Source organism: Manis javanica, chromosome 7, assembly GCF_040802235.1.
Source record: "Manis javanica isolate MJ-LG chromosome 7, MJ_LKY, whole genome shotgun sequence".
Lineage (NCBI taxonomy): Eukaryota > Metazoa > Chordata > Mammalia > Pholidota > Manidae > Manis > Manis javanica.
The window spans coordinates 85,091,708-85,109,246 of record NC_133162.1 but is presented as its reverse complement, the minus strand read 5'-3'; the positions used below and the strand labels follow the sequence as shown (position 1 = coordinate 85,109,246).

Below are 17,539 nucleotides of genomic sequence, written 5' to 3'. Positions count from 1 at the left end.
TGAACATAGACCTCAAAAATCTTTCTGAAAACAGGCTAAGCTTTCATCTCAATACTTCCTTACTGAACCAAGAGCTGTCATCTTCTAGACTGTAGATAAATGAATTGGATGCTAGCCCTGCCTTCAAACACAGGATCATATTACTCATCACCATCAGAACAGGAAAAATACATATTTATGCTAGTCACGTTTCTGAAACCCATGTTTAAATCACGATCTGACTGAGCAAACCTTGATTTTCCAATAGACTCACATTATTTTAAGGGATGGCTTTCTTAGTCCAAGTAGCAATAGGACCAAGTATTCCTTCCTTGTATTTATTTATTTATTGAAGGGTAAAAAAATACCATGCAAATTAAAATTTGGATTTTTATGCAAGATATTTTCTTGGTCTTATATTTGCAATGACTCAAGGGTGAAAAACTTTTTGGCAACTGGGTATTTGTTGTAAATGAATCACTAAATTCACTACATAGCTAAATGAGAAGGGAAGTTTACTTGGTAACTTTTTAAAATTGTTTTCAAATAATTCCATAGTCCTTTTCATGTAAAGACTGTTTCATGTAAACACAGTTTAAAAACAAAAAAATTCTAAGCCACTCAATTAACAAAGATTTCCCTGCAACCAATCTGCTTGCCACCCCAAAAGTTTCTCACATGAGAAAAATTGATAAATTACACAAAAAAAATTGGATAGCAGAAACTTCTAAGTATTTTAAGATATTAAGAAGGGTCTAGGTCCTATTTTAAGAGAATCAAATCTTTTTTTTTTTCAAGTTCAATGAGCTTTTATTTATTAGGTTTAAGGGGAAATTGGGGAGGGTTGTTTTGAACAAATGTTCATCAGCAAAGAACAAGAGTGTGAGATTGTGGAAATTTCTCATCCGCTGCAAGCGGTGGCTACTTCCTTATTTTTTATTTTGATATCATTAATGTACAATTACTTGAACATTATGGTTACTAAACTCCCTGTATTATCAAGTCCCTCCCACATACCCATTACAGTCACTGTCCATCAGCGTAGTAAGATGCTACAGAGCCACTACTTCTCTTCTCTGTGCTGTACTGCCTTCCCCATGCCCCCCGACCACTACATTATGTGTGCTAATCATAATGCCTCATTTTCCCCCTTATCCCTCCCTTCCTACCATCCTCCCCAATCCGTTTCCCCTTGGTAACTGTTAGTCCATTCTTGGGTTCTGTGAGTCTGCTGCTGTTTTGTTCCTTCAGTTTTTTCTTTGTTATACTCCACAGATGAGTGAAATCATTTGATACTTGTCTTTCTCCACCTGGCTTATTTCACTGAGCATACTACCCTCTAGATTCATCCATGTTGTTGCAAATGGTAGGATTTGTTTTCTTCTAATGGCTGAATAATAGTCCATTGTGTATATGTACCACATCTACTTTATCCATTCATCTACTGATGGACACTTAAGTTGCTTCCATTTCTTGGCTATTATAAATAGTGCTGTGATAAACATAGGAGTGCATATGTCTTTTTCAAACTGGGCTGCTGCATTCTTAGGGTAAATTCCTAAGAGTGGATTCCTGGGACAAATAGTATTTCTATTTTGAGTTTTTTGAGGAACCTCCATACTGCTTTCCACAATGGTTGAACTAGTTTACATTCCCACCAGCAGTGTAGGAGGGTTCCCTTTAAGAGAATCAAATCTTAAGACAGTAAGGTTCTGGACACAAAATATACGACCACATACCTGTAATATGATTAACGATGGACACAACTAGATGGGGAAGCATGTAGTGCAGAAGAGGACTGATATCATATATTTCAGAAATCCCATGAAGTATTGTAATAAGATCAGGAACATTACACAACTGAGGAAACGGCCTTGGAAGAAACAAGTACGTAATATGTTGACTTTACAAGTTAGACAAGAAATGGCAATAAATTACAAAATTTATCTGTGAAAAAATTATTCAAAGTCATTTCTTTCACTTCTATTACCATTTCTCAATTCAACTGTACATACTTTTTCCCAAGGCTCTCTGGCTTCTGTCTCTGCAGGAGCACTATCAAGCAACCTAATCCATTCTTGATCAAAGAGGGAATCTTGGTCAGTGTTTTAATGATCTGTGAAGCCAATGAACTAATGAAGGTATCTTCCATTGTCACTTTTACGGAAATCTGACATATTATCATGTATGTTGCAGCTCTGTAATCTGGCAAAGATGATTTCAATCCCTAAATATTTTTTAAAATATAAGGAAAAATAGTAAAATGGTATTATTTTATTCTACTTAAAATGTTACTTTACCTTGACAAAGAAATGCCATAAATCAGAAATTAATACTACCTAATTATATACACTGACACTCAACCACTCCTCGAAAGTAAAAATTCAAGATGTTTCCTGAGTGGACATAGAGATGAAACAAGTCTCCTGGATGACAGAAAGGATCTCAGAGGATCTCCTAACTCAGACACCCAGTACACATCCTAACAGGACTCAAGGAGCCCTTCTTTTATATGCAAACACCCACTTGTGTAAGGAAGACTTCGATCAGAAACAAAACAGTGTCTGATTAAAGACAGTAATTTGGGGACATTGGGGGGAAGAAAAGCAGCACCTCCACAAGGACCCTGGGAGGGTACTATGCAGTAAGGCACTGAGGAAAAAGAAACATTAAGAAGTAGAAGTCAATGCAATAAGAATGATAAGAGTCTATTTCCTCAAGATCTTCTAATCCATTCTTTTTCCAGTGAGGTAGCATGACTGCTAAGAAATTAGATCTGGGAGACTGTGGCAGGGCCAAATAGCCAGTATTATTTTTAGGGAGTCCTAAATAAGATCTGGTAAGGTTTTAAGACAAAAGAACTCATATTTTTTATCTAAGAGTTAAATATCATTAACCATCTGAAATAAATTATCAATTTTAAAACATTTGTGTCTAATGACATTTTCAAAAGCAAGAAAATTCCTTTAAGTACAAAAGAATCTACTTTACACATGAGCAGGGCCAACCTTTTGGACATATGGAAGTAACTTGGCAACTATATTGTCTGATATGTTCTCAGCAGCCACTAGAGCAGACACAATGGTAGAGGCATAAAAAGTTAAGAGAACTCTCAACTGAGCTGAACTCCCAGGAAACTCAGCAAAAACCTGGAACAAAAACACAAAGCACATTTAAGAGTGAAAGGCCAATTTGAAAAAAGAATAAAAATATTTACAACTCTCAACTACCTTCAGGCTGACATTTTCATTTTTTACCATATGTGACACTTAATCAATGCACAAATTCAATGGTCTAGTGAAATCTGAGAAGGAATACTCTTTCTGACATTTTTGGACTCTGCTTAAACAGTCACTGTACATAGAATTTGACAAGGAATAGAGTAATTTAACTTTATAGAAAAATACCTTTGGTGATGAAAGACTGATTAAACTGCTCATGGTGCAAAACTAGATCATTTAACAAATGGAACCTCTTCAAAGTACCATTATTCACAGGGAAGGCCTTAGTAGTTTTCCTCATTCTGAGCAATGTTTCAATGGAATTATAGTCATGAAATAATATACTACTCACCTTCACAGATTTTGTCACCAGACTACAAATGAAATCCATGAATCCAAGATCTTTGTAGCAGTGGGTAATCAAAGTTCCCTTAGCTAAGGGCACTCCAGATTGCTGTTATAAACAGAAAGAACCAAGAATTACTAAGGATATTCATCAACTAATTATTTTTAAAGTACCTACTAAAGTAACAGCTTTATACTGTTACAGTTCATGAATGTAAAATACAGTCTCTCCTTGAAACTGGTGGTACAGATGAAATTAATACATAAAATTGTACCACAAACTCTTAAGAATTCAAGAGGTCAAGCAAGAAAGGTGGAGGTGCTCAGTGAAAAATGCTTATCGTGTTCGTTTTGATGTGTACTTACCTAAATCTGGATTCTCTGGCCTCTTAATAATTACTGGTTATGTTTGTTTTTTGAGCCAATGCGATATGGTTTTGTAGCTACTTTAAAATAACATTAATAGAAATAGACTAGGAACTGGGCCAACTTATACTATTTCCACTGCCTGGCATCATGCATGGCATGTATTGGCTGCCCAGTAAATACTGAATAAATCAATGAAAGGAGAATCTGAAGTGACCTTTAATATGTGAGTGGAGTTTGGATATCTGTAACAAGTGTGCATCAGGGTCTGTGTATAGACTAGGGGAAAAAATGGTCTTGATGTTATTAGTAGGGTAAATGCTGAGAAGTATGAAAAGTTTTATGAGAGGTTGGCCGTATCTTCTTGAACATTCTTTAGTTCAAGGGTTTTAAAACTAAGTCTTAAATTCTTCTTCTAATGAAAAATTCCCATCCCTTTCTTTTTACTAATTCTGATCATTGACCTCACTTTCATCACCCACAAAGTTGACTCTTTCCAGAGTCTCAGTCTGTTAGTCCTCCATCCCCATTTGACCTCCTCCTAGCCTGAAATGCCATGCTCAATATTCAGTAAAATTCCTAATAACCTACATCTACTTTCCTCTACTATATGTTGCAAAGTGATAATGGCAAGTCAGTTGTTTTATTACAAAATGCTGCTATCTGATCTTTGTCGGATCCCTCCTGTAAGGCAACCATTCTTTTATTCACCTATAAATTAATTCCTAGCATCTTTCTTACAACTTTAATATTTCCTGAAGTCCTTCAAGTTATCCTCATCCCTTTAATTTTTTAAAGTATTTTCTGCTTTTCTTCACTTGCAACTTTTTAAAAGCAATTCAGTTGCAAAATTTTAAGTGTCAGACAGCATGGTATAGTGGAAAAACACAGGCTTAAAAGAGATTTGGATTCAAATCCCAAACCCATCACATTATAGTTAGGTGAACTCTGGCAAGTAACTTAATGCTCTGAGACTGTTCTCATTTGTAAAAATGGAGTTTTTGAGAATCCAAGATGTGAATTGCCTAGTCTCATGTCTGGTACTAAATAAAAGTCAGCTCTTTTTCATAATAGCTTTAACTGGAACTTAGGAAATAAAAGTGGTGGAGTAAATACAGACTACCCTCAAGAGCACTAATGACTTTATTTTTGCCAAACTGTATCTCTTAATCAAGATTTATAATGATTATAGATAAGTGTCATTCAGCAACCATACCTTGATTGGCAGCAACCAGAACCACTTATGCTTTGAATTATTAATTTTTAGAAGCTGTATAACTCGCACAAATATTCTTGTCTCATGGTATGGCAAAACACAAGCAATGAGGCTATCTTGATTATAAAGATGGATATGGAACCTGGGGAGGGGGAAACAAGTAATTCAAAACTTAGAAGCACATTATTTCCTTACATGTTCAATCCTCTTATCAGTGAGTTAAAATTACTTAGAATGAATACCAGTAAAAATGCATAGCATCATCAAGATGAGCACTTAAATAAGTCTTCTATTTTGCATTTCTAGAATTTCTTTGCAGTTTTTTTTTTACTTGAAGTAGACATACATTATCAGTTTCAGATGTGCAACATACTGGTGATTTTCTTTTTAGTTAGTCTTTCAGTTTTAGAATTATGACAGTTAGGGTTCTGCCAAGTCTTATGCAATAATGCCTTTTAATATTCAATAAGACAATTTATATTCCATTTACTTTCAATATTTTTTAAACCTATTATTAATGTAACTGTGGGATAATTGCAGTCAAACCAAGAGAAAAAAAAATGGGTCAACTAGGCAGCAATGCTCAACTTTTCTCCATGGTTCTAAGTTTACTGTCCACAGCTCCTTTAGCTTACCTATCATAATTCTAAAACCAAAAGACTAATTAAAAAGAAAATCACCAGTATGTTGCACACCTGAAACTAATACAGTATATCTACTTCAAGTAAAAAAAAAAACTGCAAAGAAATTCTAAACTTAAAAAAAAATTACATTGCTTCCTTTAAATTAAAAAAAATTATCAAATTACAACCATAAATTTGTCCATAACTTGACAAAATTTTGTATTGGTCTCTCCACCCTAACAATGTAAGACAGACTTATTAATTCTGTCAGATACATTAAATCCTTTCTAGCTTTGAAGTCTGAACTCAAATGCCTTTTTCAAGATGCTTTTGGTAATTCTCCTAGCCAAGTGATCTCATATGCCTGTCTATAAACTATCGTTTCATCTTTATCTTTCATAGAGTACACATCACTCTGCCTTATACATTTGGCTTTAGTATGAGCCAAAATGTTACTTTCTCCATAAGCATTCTACAACTACTTCAGGCAGCACTACATGCCCAAAACTTTGCACACACCTTTATTGTGGCATTTACTTCCAAACCAAGGGCAGCCTACTCATCCTTGTATCCAACTTAATGTTGCTAACCAAGTTACATGAATAAATAAATGCAAAAAGTACATCAGTGAACTATCGGGGGGAAATTAAATGCCAGAAACAGAAGTAAAACAGACTTTATTTCTTTGTCTGATGAGTCTGTTCTGATAATCAGAAGACCCAAGTAAAACTTCTGTTTTTTTCAAAGACTCACTTGCTTCCTAAAGGGAAATCATTTTACCTCCATGTGTCCACTTAATGAAATGGGAATCACTCTACTTTTAAAATTCCTATTTGGGGGAATAAACAAAATTGTGTAAGCTGTGAAATAATACCAATATCACGCTAATAAGTGAGAAAATGAACTGAGTAAACTTACTGAAACAATTTTCAAAGTGAATGAAAGATCAGACCTTGGAAACAAACTTGTATCTCAGCTCACTAGTTGTGACTCACGCAACTTAACCCTTAAAATGGAAATAACATAGGTATCTCCCTACAGGAATGCTGTGAGCACTGGGATAATGCCCTTCAAAGGCTTACCAGAGAACTTGGATGCAAATGTTTAATACATATTATCTGCTGCTGGTTTTCTTAAGTTAAATAGTATTTTAGAGGATACCATCTGTCTCTTCTAAAACCAATGTTTATTGTTTTGGAAAGAAGTTTAATAATACTCTTTGCTCCAAATACACAAACAACTTGCAATGGCAAAGCAACATGTGCTCCTAAGAACTAATGACGTTAGACTATTCATTCGAGATCTTCAATAATTCTAGTTTTCTTTAGGAACAAAAACAAGTTTCACTGAAGAACACACCCACACCACAGACATCATGATAATCTCTTAATACACCTGATTTTTAAACTTTATATTGATCTAAATGTTTTCATTATGTTTTTAAGAAAGATCAAAGTCATTAGCCCATAATCATATCCGTAATTCTATTTGCTACCTGTGAATCAACCACTCCAGACATTTCTGTGCTGGTTTCAGCAGGAAATAAGGGGACAAGTGAATAAGGAATAACGAAATATTTTCATTCAGCTCTTTGTTCACTGCTTTGGTCTGAATGCTGCGCTCCAGAGTTTTTGCTAGCTGGCTGAACAACGGTGCTTCGAACTGCTCAAAAGAAGGATCGATTCCAAGCAGCTCTTCCAGGCCAGTGCATCCTAAAAATACACCAGTTTATTTAACAATTCTTTGCAAGCAAACTCAACTCACCCCTCTTTCACAGTTTTACTTACCCCCAAAATCTCTACATTGTTTAATCAAGTTTAATCCATAATACAGACCTAAATACAGATTTCTAGTTTTCAACATAGAGAATAATTCCTATCATTCCTATCTGATCAACTAGGAGAACAGAAAGTACTTCCTGGCAGGGGCTCTTCTTTTTTTAAAATATCCCTACTACAACTAAGCCAGTCCTCTGGGAAGACTCCTCCACTGCAGCCACTGCCTCCAGCAACTTTTTTTTTTTTTGGTATCATTAATGTACAATTACATGAGCAACATTATGGTTACTATACTCACCCCATTTTCAAGTCCCCACCACATACCCCATTACAGTCACTGTCTATCAGCATAAGATGCTATAAAATCACTACTTGTCTTCTCTGTATTATACTGCCTTCCCAGTGGCCCCCTCTACATTATCTGAATTTCACAGATGAAGAAACTAGGGAGGTGCTAGTCGTAATGCCCCTTTCCCCCACTTATCCCTCCCTTCCCAACATCCTCTCCAGTGCCTTTCCCTTTGGTAACTGTTAGTCCATTCTTGAGTGCTGTGATTCTGCTGCTGTTTTGTGCCTTCAGTTTTTTCTTTGTTGTTATACTCCAGATGAGTGAAATCATTTGATACTTGTCTTTTTCACCTGGCTTATTTCACTGAGCATAATACCCTCTAGCTCCATCCATGTTGTTGGAAATCGTAGGATTTGTTTTCTCCTGATGGCTGAATAATATTCCATTGTGTATATGTACCACATCTACTTTATCCATTCATCCATTGATGGACACTTAGGTTGCTTCCATTTCTTGGCTATTGTAAATAGTGCTGTGATAAACATAGGAGTGCATATGTCTTTTTCAAATCGGGCTCTTGCATTCTTAGGGTAAACTCCTAGGAGTGGAATTTCTGGGTCAAATGGCATTTCTATGTTGAGTTTTTTGAGGAATGTCCATATTGCTTTCCACAGTGGTTGAACTAATTTACATTCCCACCAGCAATGTAGGAGGGTTCCCCTTTCTCCACAGCCTCGCCAGCATTTGTTGTTGTTTGTCTTTTGGATGTTGGCCATCCTGATACCTCATTGTGGTTTTACTTTGCATTTCTCTGATGATTAGCGAGTCTGTTGGCCATCTGAATTTCTTCTTTGGAGAAGTGTCTGTTCAAATGCTCTGCCTAATTTTTAATTGGATTATTTGCTTTTGTTTGTTGAGGTGCATGAGCTCTTTGTATATTTTGGATGTCAACCCCTTATCGGATATGTCATTTTATGAATATATTCTCCCATACTGTAGGACGCCTTTTTGTTCTATTGATGGTGTCCTTTGCTGTACAGAAGCTTTTCAGCTTGATATCATCCCACTTGTTCATTTTTGCTTGTTTCCCTTGCCCAGGGAGATATGTGCATGTCCAGCTCCTTTTGACCCTTCTTCCTCCCTACACATTAGTTGACCTCCCTAAGTTTCTTCATCTGTGAAATTCAGATACTGCTGCCTATATGCATGTCAGGCATCTAGCACAGTTATTTGTCACCCTCTTTCCCTGAACAACATGTCAACAAGTTAGAAACTGCTAAGAAGAAGGGCAAATCAGAAGAGAAAATACAGCAACGTCCAGAAAACAAACGTTTCAAAGAGCTCTTCTAAGTTAAAGCGTAGCTCACCAATGGCAAAGGCGGTGTCTCTGTCGATGGTGGCCGCCTCCTTTGGGTCAAACAACAAAGAGGCAACTTCATCTCTAGAAAAGAGACTGGGGTCACTCTGAGGGAGGGCGAGTCGTTGGAGCTGCTGGGCTAAGGACGTCATCTCTCACGCCAGCGAATTTCTGTAAGCACGGGCTAAGAAACAACCACTGTGAGAAGTCTCAGAAAACATAAGGTGGCTTTACCACAAGAACAAACGCCTCATGTAGAAACAATCCCCTGGGCCCCAAAGCTTTCTTTAGCCCCGACCCCGCAGAGACTCGAAAAAACCCGCGGACACCTTAGCTTGGTATGCCACTTACTCATCTGCTGCTTTTCACCCGGAAGACGACTTAAGGCAGCACTTAGAAGTCGGCAACTCCACACAGACTCTCCCGCATGGCACTTCAGGGTCCAGCTCTGGTCCGGAAGCTTAGAGCTCACCTCAAGGGAACTTCCGGCTTCGGGCACTACGGCGAGAGAAGAGGTACAAGCTTGCCGGAAATGCTACGAGACTGGCTCCGCCTCTCTGCGTCAAGCTCCGCTTTTTTCCCCCCAAGCCGTTTGCTTTTGGGTACCTTCTCCTCCCGTGCGGACACGCCGTCTGTGCCCTGGCTTTTTCCTGACAGTTTCAGGCTCACGGTGGGCCTTTTGTGAGCTTAAAGGAGGTGTAGTTGGCATCCTTCATTCAACATGTTTATTCAGCTTTTACTGTGTACCAGCAAGCAGCGCGGTAAGACTATGAGCTGTGAAATCACGTTGGCTGGATTCAAACCGTGACACTAGTGCCTCTGTGGGCTCCCACCAATTTTCTCTCTCTGGGTGTGTTACTCCTCAATAAAGTGAAAGAGATTGAAAATTTCATGATAAGAACTTCTGGTGTCTAGGGGGCCGCTTTATAAATGCTGGACTCCCCTGCAGCTTGGGGCTGTCTGCTCACCACTTTGCATTCATACAGGGCAAGTACTTATTTTTTTTTTTATTAACCTTGTTGAGATTTACTTGACATATGAAATTACCCACCTCAATCGATCAGTTCGATAGTTTTAACAAATGAATATGTAAGTCTAACTATCTCCCCAATCAAGACAAAAAGCTTCTATCGCCCCTAGGGGACCCCCCCACCTTGCCCCTTTGTGGTAAATCACACCCCCACTCCGCGCCCCAGGCAACCCTGGTCTTGGCGACACTAGATTAATGTTACTGAAAAGAGTCCCGTATGGATGCACCACCATCTATTCCCAAAGCAGTGTGGTATGTGCTACAAATCGAGGGTACTGGCCTCTCCAAAAAGATGCACTGGACGCAGGAGTGATTGCATATCCTACCATCTTTTCTAAATGCATTTCTTTCTCTGAAGAGATGGAGTATTTCGATGCCAGGGTATCACTCAGTAACTTTTCCCTGGACAATGTTGAAACACATTTACAAATATGGGCGCTCACTCCTTCCATACCCCACTCAGATTCCCCTCTCTTTTATTAACACAATATTTTGTTGTTGTTTTACTTTAATAGTATTTAAAACAACCAAAAAATATATTCAGTTATTTCTACAATGAGTTAATAATCTCCTTTTGCATGCGGTGTTGATCTCCTTGCCGAGAATAACATGATTTTTAAAGTTCTAATGGTATCTTATTTCATCCTCACAGATCTCTCAAAGGAAATTTTTTGTCCTAATGTGTCACAGGAATTTTACTTTTGCAAATGCAGTTTTGGCAGAAATGAAAGTAGTAAGAAATGAAAGTCAGTACTGTTTTATCCACAAGACATACTTGATTTCTTGCTCTAAAAAACCTCTCAGTATCTTTTTAAAAGCTTTATCAAAGTGAAAATAAAAAGAAAAGTGCTACAGGTGTTTGTTCAACCTTTTCTAAGTCAGTTCCAATGTAATGCGGTGCCATGCTGAATTTTACCTTTGAAGTAAGTTGGCAAAGTGAGAAGAAATCAAGTCAGAGATACTTAAATATAATTCTTTTTACAAAAATCTTTGGCTTAAAAAAAATACTGTGGTCATGGATTATATCTTTTCCTCCATTTTAAAAGAATTCTTCTTATATACTCCTGAGTGTTTTCTGATTATCACTTCCTCGGTTTTTGGATTATATGCCTGTCCAGGTTGATTATTCAGTAGAGGATTAGAGGAAACTGAACTTTCTCAGTTGTTTGAATTTAAATTACCATATTTATATAGTATTGCAATTCTCTTATCTCATAATCCTTTTCATGGCTTTGCTATTTTATCTTCATTAAATCTGTAATTTTATCAATAACTGATACATACTTCTTGATGCAGGGAGGAACACTGTTTTCAGATAGGGCATAACCATACATTCTTTCATCTGATGAGCAATGTCTATGATAGAGTGATGAATTCTGCTCCTCATTTCAATCATTGCTCATGGTAAAGACTCTACCTCAAAAAAAGCAAATTTGTAAGAATGATTTGAATGAATGAGTTTTTTCTTAAAGGACATTCTCCTGCCCTCACCCCACCCCTTTTAATCCAGAGTACTGATACCTTGATTAATTGCAAGTGTATTTTATACCAGGCTAGGCATATGGTGGTGAGTAAGATAGCTGAGGGCTTTACTTGTGGAACTTAGCATTCCACCAGTAAGAGACAAGCAATAAACAAATATATAAACCAGAAAACCATCAGGCAATGAATGTAGTGACAATATTACAAATCCATTAGATGAGGTGATGGAGAGAAGCCATGATGAGTTTCAGGGTCTGGAGAAAGAATCTCAAGAGGGAACATTTAAGCTGAGACCTGAAAGAGAAATTTTGGGAAAAAAGATGGAGGTCATCCCAGAAAGGATGATCATGACATTTAGTCTACTCTAATTGCAGCAGAACTTCTTTCTGTCCATCAAATATACAGGGCTTATGTTGGGGGGTTGAGTTTGTTCTCTGTTCTTGTCCCTACCACAACAAAGAATTGAAGCGCAGAGACACAGCAGAGAAGCAGAGTTAAGGTTTTATTTGAATACACTCCAACAGGGGAGCAGGCCAGAGTCAAGGCAGGCAAAGACAGGTTTACAGGAATAAAGAAGAGAGGAAGGGGAAGCTTATTGAACTGCTTCTCAGCATAGGGCACATCCCCTGCCAACTCCTAAAGCCAGTGTCACCTGGCATCTAGTGTCTGCTTGAATTTGCACAGCATGGGAATTAAGTTGCTACCACCCCAGGGTTTGGGGGAGCTGTAGAGCACTGGATGGAGGGAGATTATGTTCTGAGAACTTCCCAAAGCAAAGAAAGGAGATTTTCAGGCAGGCTATTAAGGAGCATGTTTGTATAGCTGCAGTTCTGTCTGGGTCACCCAGGAGATGGGAACTTGCAAGCCCAAACCAGAGCTCTCAGCAGTCCCTCCCTACTTTTCTGAAGTAGGACAGAGAGAGTGACACAGTTGAAGAAAGGCAAGTGCGGGCAACCTCAGAAATGAGGTGCACTTAAAGGCTTAGAATTCTGTCTTTTAAGGCTTTCAAGAATGGGATAAAGGTAAAGGGTTGGGGGCACAGCCTTGTCAGGTGGGACCCATGATGTCTATCTCTAGTGACAGATAATACGTTATTGTCTATAGCTAGTCCTCTTGGTAACTCTGTAGAATAAACTTTTTGTTCCTCTCCTAGAAAGTGGCTACTCCCAAGCACTGGGAATCAGTTAAGACTGCTTGCCTTACCTTAAGATAAGTCATTGGCTGATTATCAAAGAATATGTTAGGAATCTAACTTCTCAACTCTCTGTTTTTAAAATGAAATCTTAGCCTCAAGATAAGTCCCTCCTGTTCCCACTATGCTATTCCCATCTCGGCATTTTTAGGAAAATTAATCATAATGCTTGTCTCATGTCTCTGCTCATCTCACATCTATTAGCTAGGGCAAGTCTCAAGGTCAGCCCAGATTCAGGGTATGTGGAATGAACTCATATTGCAAAGGGTGTTAACTCTGAGTCTGTTCTGGCTTTCTGGTTTTATCTGGCTAACTCTTTGAGTTGCATTTAGTGGGCTTTACTGGCCTTACTCTCACTCCACCTGCTCATATCTATTTATCTGCCTGACACATGTTTTCTTTACAGTACTTATTACTATCTTAAATGATCTGGTTTGTTTACCTATTTATTTCTTTTATCTCCTCACTAGGTTATTGTCGTCATACAGGCTGACATGAAGCTCTGTGAAGATTTGTAAAGCCTGGGAGCAAGAGTGCAAATGGAGGCTTACCTACTGTCTGTCTAAATATTTATAAGTCATAAATCAACCTAAAACATTGTTAACTAAGGTATGTTATAACCTCTGTCTCTGACGAGTACACATTTATAATGACAAAATAAAAAATGTTTTTATATGGCTGAAAGAAAGTAATATATAAAAGATGACAACATTTAATTATTATTGTACCTGTCTGGTCACAATGTTGATTGGCTAATAAGTTTGAATAAGTAATAAAGACATACAGATCTAATACATTTCCTATATATTTAACCCATAAAAATTAATTTTGTTTAATCCAGATTTTCATGAATTGTGTTCTACTGGCAAAAGAAGATTAAAAAATAAAATTGAATTCAAAGTATACAAAATTTGAATATACTTTCATAAAAATATGAATTAAGTGAAAACTATATTTATTTTTCACTTACTTTCAAAAGTTATCTTTCTTCTAAGTGAAAATATAATTAAAGAGAAAATTGCAAATAAAATTAAATAAAGATAAAGTTTGGTAAATATTATTACCTTATTAAATATTTTCATAAAAAATACATTATTCATGAGTTTATCATTCAATGTCTATCTAGTCACCAGTGTAAAGAATTGACATCACCCTGTATGTTACATTCATATCTACCTATTTTCAAATTTAAGAGGCACGTGAATTGCTTAATGTTGTTAAACAATCCTCAGCTACCACATCCAGTTATTAAGAATACTACACTAATTCATGAGTACATCCAGAACCATAAATTCAAAAACTAAAGGAAACAGGAAATTACATGTTTGAACTACTTGGAAATAATATTTCTTTTTACAAAAATCTATTATGTTCATGCAGTCTGAAAGAAAGAGTGTGACAAGTTGGTCAATTTGTCTTTTCTTTTACCCAAGCACTGAAACACTGCTTGCACTCTGAAGCAATGTCCAGAGGCAATACAATCCATAAACCTTCAGAGTTTTCAAACAGAAAGAAAAAAGAGCCCTGTTCCTTTGAAGCTTAATCAAGTAAGTCAGAGACTGGATTTCAGGGTTATAGGTTATGTGACAGCAGTGCCTCATAACAGATTTTGACAGATAGGCTTCCACATTGTTTAAACAAATTTATTTTTTATGTTTTTGTGATATGCAGGGTGCAGGCCTTTCTCTGGTTCAGGGAGGGGGATGTTGAAGATGGCATTATGGTGTTTACTGCTGAATCCTTGCTATGAAGTAAAGTGCCTGGGACATGGTTGACAATAGATATTTATTAGCTGAACAATGTAATTAATGAATGTAAATGTATCTATCTGTATTTCATGTTCAAGAAATGTATATAAGAATACAGGTGAGTAAGTGCTATTAGAAGAGTAATTTAGAATTATTCTAACTATAATCAAAGTAAATGACTTGGGATACTACCTACTTGACAATGTATCTACTGAGGAGAAAGGAAATAAGATGTATGTAATTAGCAATGTTTATTCAGCATGTAAAAGCTACATTTTAGTCAAGTGTCAACAAAAACATGACCAGTTCAATGACAGAGAAATGAAGTCTTTGTTTCTTCATATTGTGTCTCAAACAAAGTCATTTACATTATTATGAATTAGAGCATTTGTGGTCTTGTCACCAAGAATTACAATTATTTTTCTGGTTAGTTTGAAATGCTTTGGTAGGGATCTTGGGGTTGAAAAAGATGGTTTGGAAATCAACCACAGCAAGTGCCTGGTATATCTTTAAGAACCAGCAGGTGGCACCAAAGGTTTTTTCCTGATCTTGAGCTCATGCAGCAGTAACCCTAGGTACCTGATGTGGAGCAGCAGTTGTCAAAGGTTTTAAATTTGAAAATTATGAACAATTATATATATAAAAATTGGTTCATTAAATCTCTCATATGTTATGGAATGCAATGAAAATAATGTTTTAAGCATTATTTAGAGAACCGTGGCACTTTAAAATGTTTAATTTTCTTAGCTAATGAGAATCATTTAAAGTCATCTGTTTAATAAATACACTAAATTGTATGTGCACCCACACATGAATTCCTTTCTCCACCTCCCCCTCCTTATTCCAAATGAATTTCCATTGAATATTTGCCACTGGGGAGATTTTTGTGTTGATGTAAGTAAAGTAGAGAACTGTGAAGGACAGCAAGGCAAAATTAATAGAAATATATGAGCACACCTCCTGTTATCATGTTTCACTTTATTGTCCTCTGTAGATACTGTGTTTTTTACAAAGTGAACGTTTGTGGCAACTGTACGTCAAGAAAGTCTATGAGCACCATTTTTCAACAGCATCTGCTGCTCACTTTGTGTCTTTGTGTCACACTGGCTGTTCTTCCAGTATTTCAAACTTTTTCATTATTCTCATAACTTAGATCAGTGATTAGGACTCATTGAAAGCCAGATAATGCTTAGCATTTTTTTAGCAATAAAATATATTTTACTAAGGTATGTACATTGGTGTATCAATCATAATGTTATTGGACACTTAGACTACAGTATATTGTAAACAAAACTTTTATAGGTGCTGGGAAACCAAAAAAAAAATATTTGACTTGCTTTATTTTAGTGGCCTGGAACTAAACCCTCAATATTTCCAAAGTATGCCTCTTATGGCAAAGAGTTATCAGAAAATCCAGGAAAGTTTGGGGGCAGGGGGTGGGTGGTAGAGGACTTGACTCTGTATGAGCTGGATTTGAAGAACTTGGGTTAGAAAGAGAGGAGTTTGGGGGATAAATTGGAGAAAAAAGCAGCTCCCTGTGACTGGTGATATTAGATTGATAGGAAGTTAAGTGGAAAGATAAAAATTTTTGCTTTGTGCTACATTTGTATTCTCTCTTTGGTATTCTTAAAAGAATTCAACTTATTTTCAGTTCTATTTGAGAGACAGACTAATATATTTCTATAGTATGTAACTCTATGCTGTAGCTAGTTTCAAAGCGTAGTAAGTCAGCTTAGTTTCATGTGGGTTGAGTATTTGTAAATAAAGAGACAAAAATACCATTATTTCCTAGTGACATGATTATATACTTAGAAAAGCCAAGTATTCAGTTCTAAAAACAAAGGATATAGTATAGAGTATAGGAAACTAGACAGCTGCCAGTATATACACAAAGACACACATACATACATGTGGTGTCAGCAACATTTTATCTGTAATTGTAGGAAAACAAACTGACAAAATAAAGATTAATTTCTAATAGCAAAGCACACACACAGAGTACTTGAGAGAAAAATAAATTTATAAGATCTTTGTGAAGAAACTAAGAAAACCTTACAGGAAATTAAAAGATTTAAATGAGTGGAAAAGATTGACAGCTACATTATGCTCCTAGATAGGGAGACAAATATATAAAAGGTCTGTGTGTCATTCCCAAGTTATTTTACATATTTAATTCAGTCTTTTAAAAAATCCCAGAGTGGCTTTTTAAATTAGACAAAATGCTTCTCAAATGGATATAAAAGAATGACAAAGTACTTTTAAAAATTCTCTGAGGGACACTTAAGGTAAAAATATAATAGGGGAGATTAGCATTACCAGATATTAAAAATATATGACAAAGCAGCTTCAGGTAGAAGAGTATAGCTCCAGGGCAAAAGCAGACAAATAGATCCCCAGTACCAAAGAGCTAATACAGAAATCAGACCCCAATATATGCAAGTATTTAATATAGTATAAGGTAAATATCAAAAACAATCAGGGAAGAAAATATTCACTAATTGATGTTGGGGGTAAGTTCTTTAGGTAGAGGAAAAATATCAAAATAGGTACTCACTTCAATCCATACACAAAAATAGATTCAAGAATACTAAAGAAATGAGAGTTCCAAACATGATGGAGTAATAGAGACCATATTTACACACCCACAATCAAAACATGAACAAAAAGTACATGAAACAACAGTTTGCAAGACACTGTATATTAGGTAACTAAGTTACCAGTGATCCCAGAGTAATATCTGAGGGGAGCCTCCCAGATGCCCCAATGTACTGCTTTGGGAGAGTATCTTGGTCACAGACCAAGGAGAGGAGACCCAGGCAGAGCACAATGGACTCTCTGAGTTAAAGACATGGAGTTAAGAGTCTAGGGAAAACAAGGCAGCTAGAGTTTGCAGGACAGTCCTGAGGAAGAGAA

The 17,539-nt window shown here is 36.6% G+C and overlaps 1 protein-coding gene and 1 long non-coding RNA gene across 4 annotated transcripts in view; one reads left to right on the top strand and one right to left on the bottom strand.

Moving 5' to 3' along the window:
* HEATR1 (HEAT repeat containing 1) overlaps window positions 1-9,664 on the bottom strand; it is a 53,418-nt gene extending 43,754 nt beyond the window's left edge. For all 3 annotated transcript variants that reach the window (XM_037007301.2, XM_017643184.3, XM_037007302.2), the window contains exons 1-8: window positions 9,526-9,664; window positions 9,185-9,358; window positions 7,246-7,462; window positions 5,128-5,269; window positions 3,553-3,654; window positions 2,988-3,128; window positions 1,995-2,206; window positions 1,719-1,852 (exon numbers count right to left, since the gene is read on the bottom strand). In XM_037007301.2, coding sequence (XP_036863196.2) covers window positions 1,719-1,852; window positions 1,995-2,206; window positions 2,988-3,128; window positions 3,553-3,654; window positions 5,128-5,269; window positions 7,246-7,462; window positions 9,185-9,326 — 1,090 coding nt within the window. In that variant the 5' untranslated portion in view covers window positions 9,327-9,358; window positions 9,526-9,664. The remainder of the gene's footprint in view (window positions 1-1,718; window positions 1,853-1,994; window positions 2,207-2,987; window positions 3,129-3,552; window positions 3,655-5,127; window positions 5,270-7,245; window positions 7,463-9,184; window positions 9,359-9,525) is intronic.
* Window positions 9,665-9,727: 63 nt separating this feature from the next.
* LOC118970384 (uncharacterized) lies at window positions 9,728-15,758 on the top strand. The gene is made up of 4 exons (XR_005058303.2): window positions 9,728-9,935; window positions 13,349-13,487; window positions 14,312-14,425; window positions 14,550-15,758. It is a non-coding gene; the product is annotated as an uncharacterized lncRNA (long non-coding RNA).
* The last annotated feature ends 1,781 nt before the right edge of the window (window positions 15,759-17,539 follow it).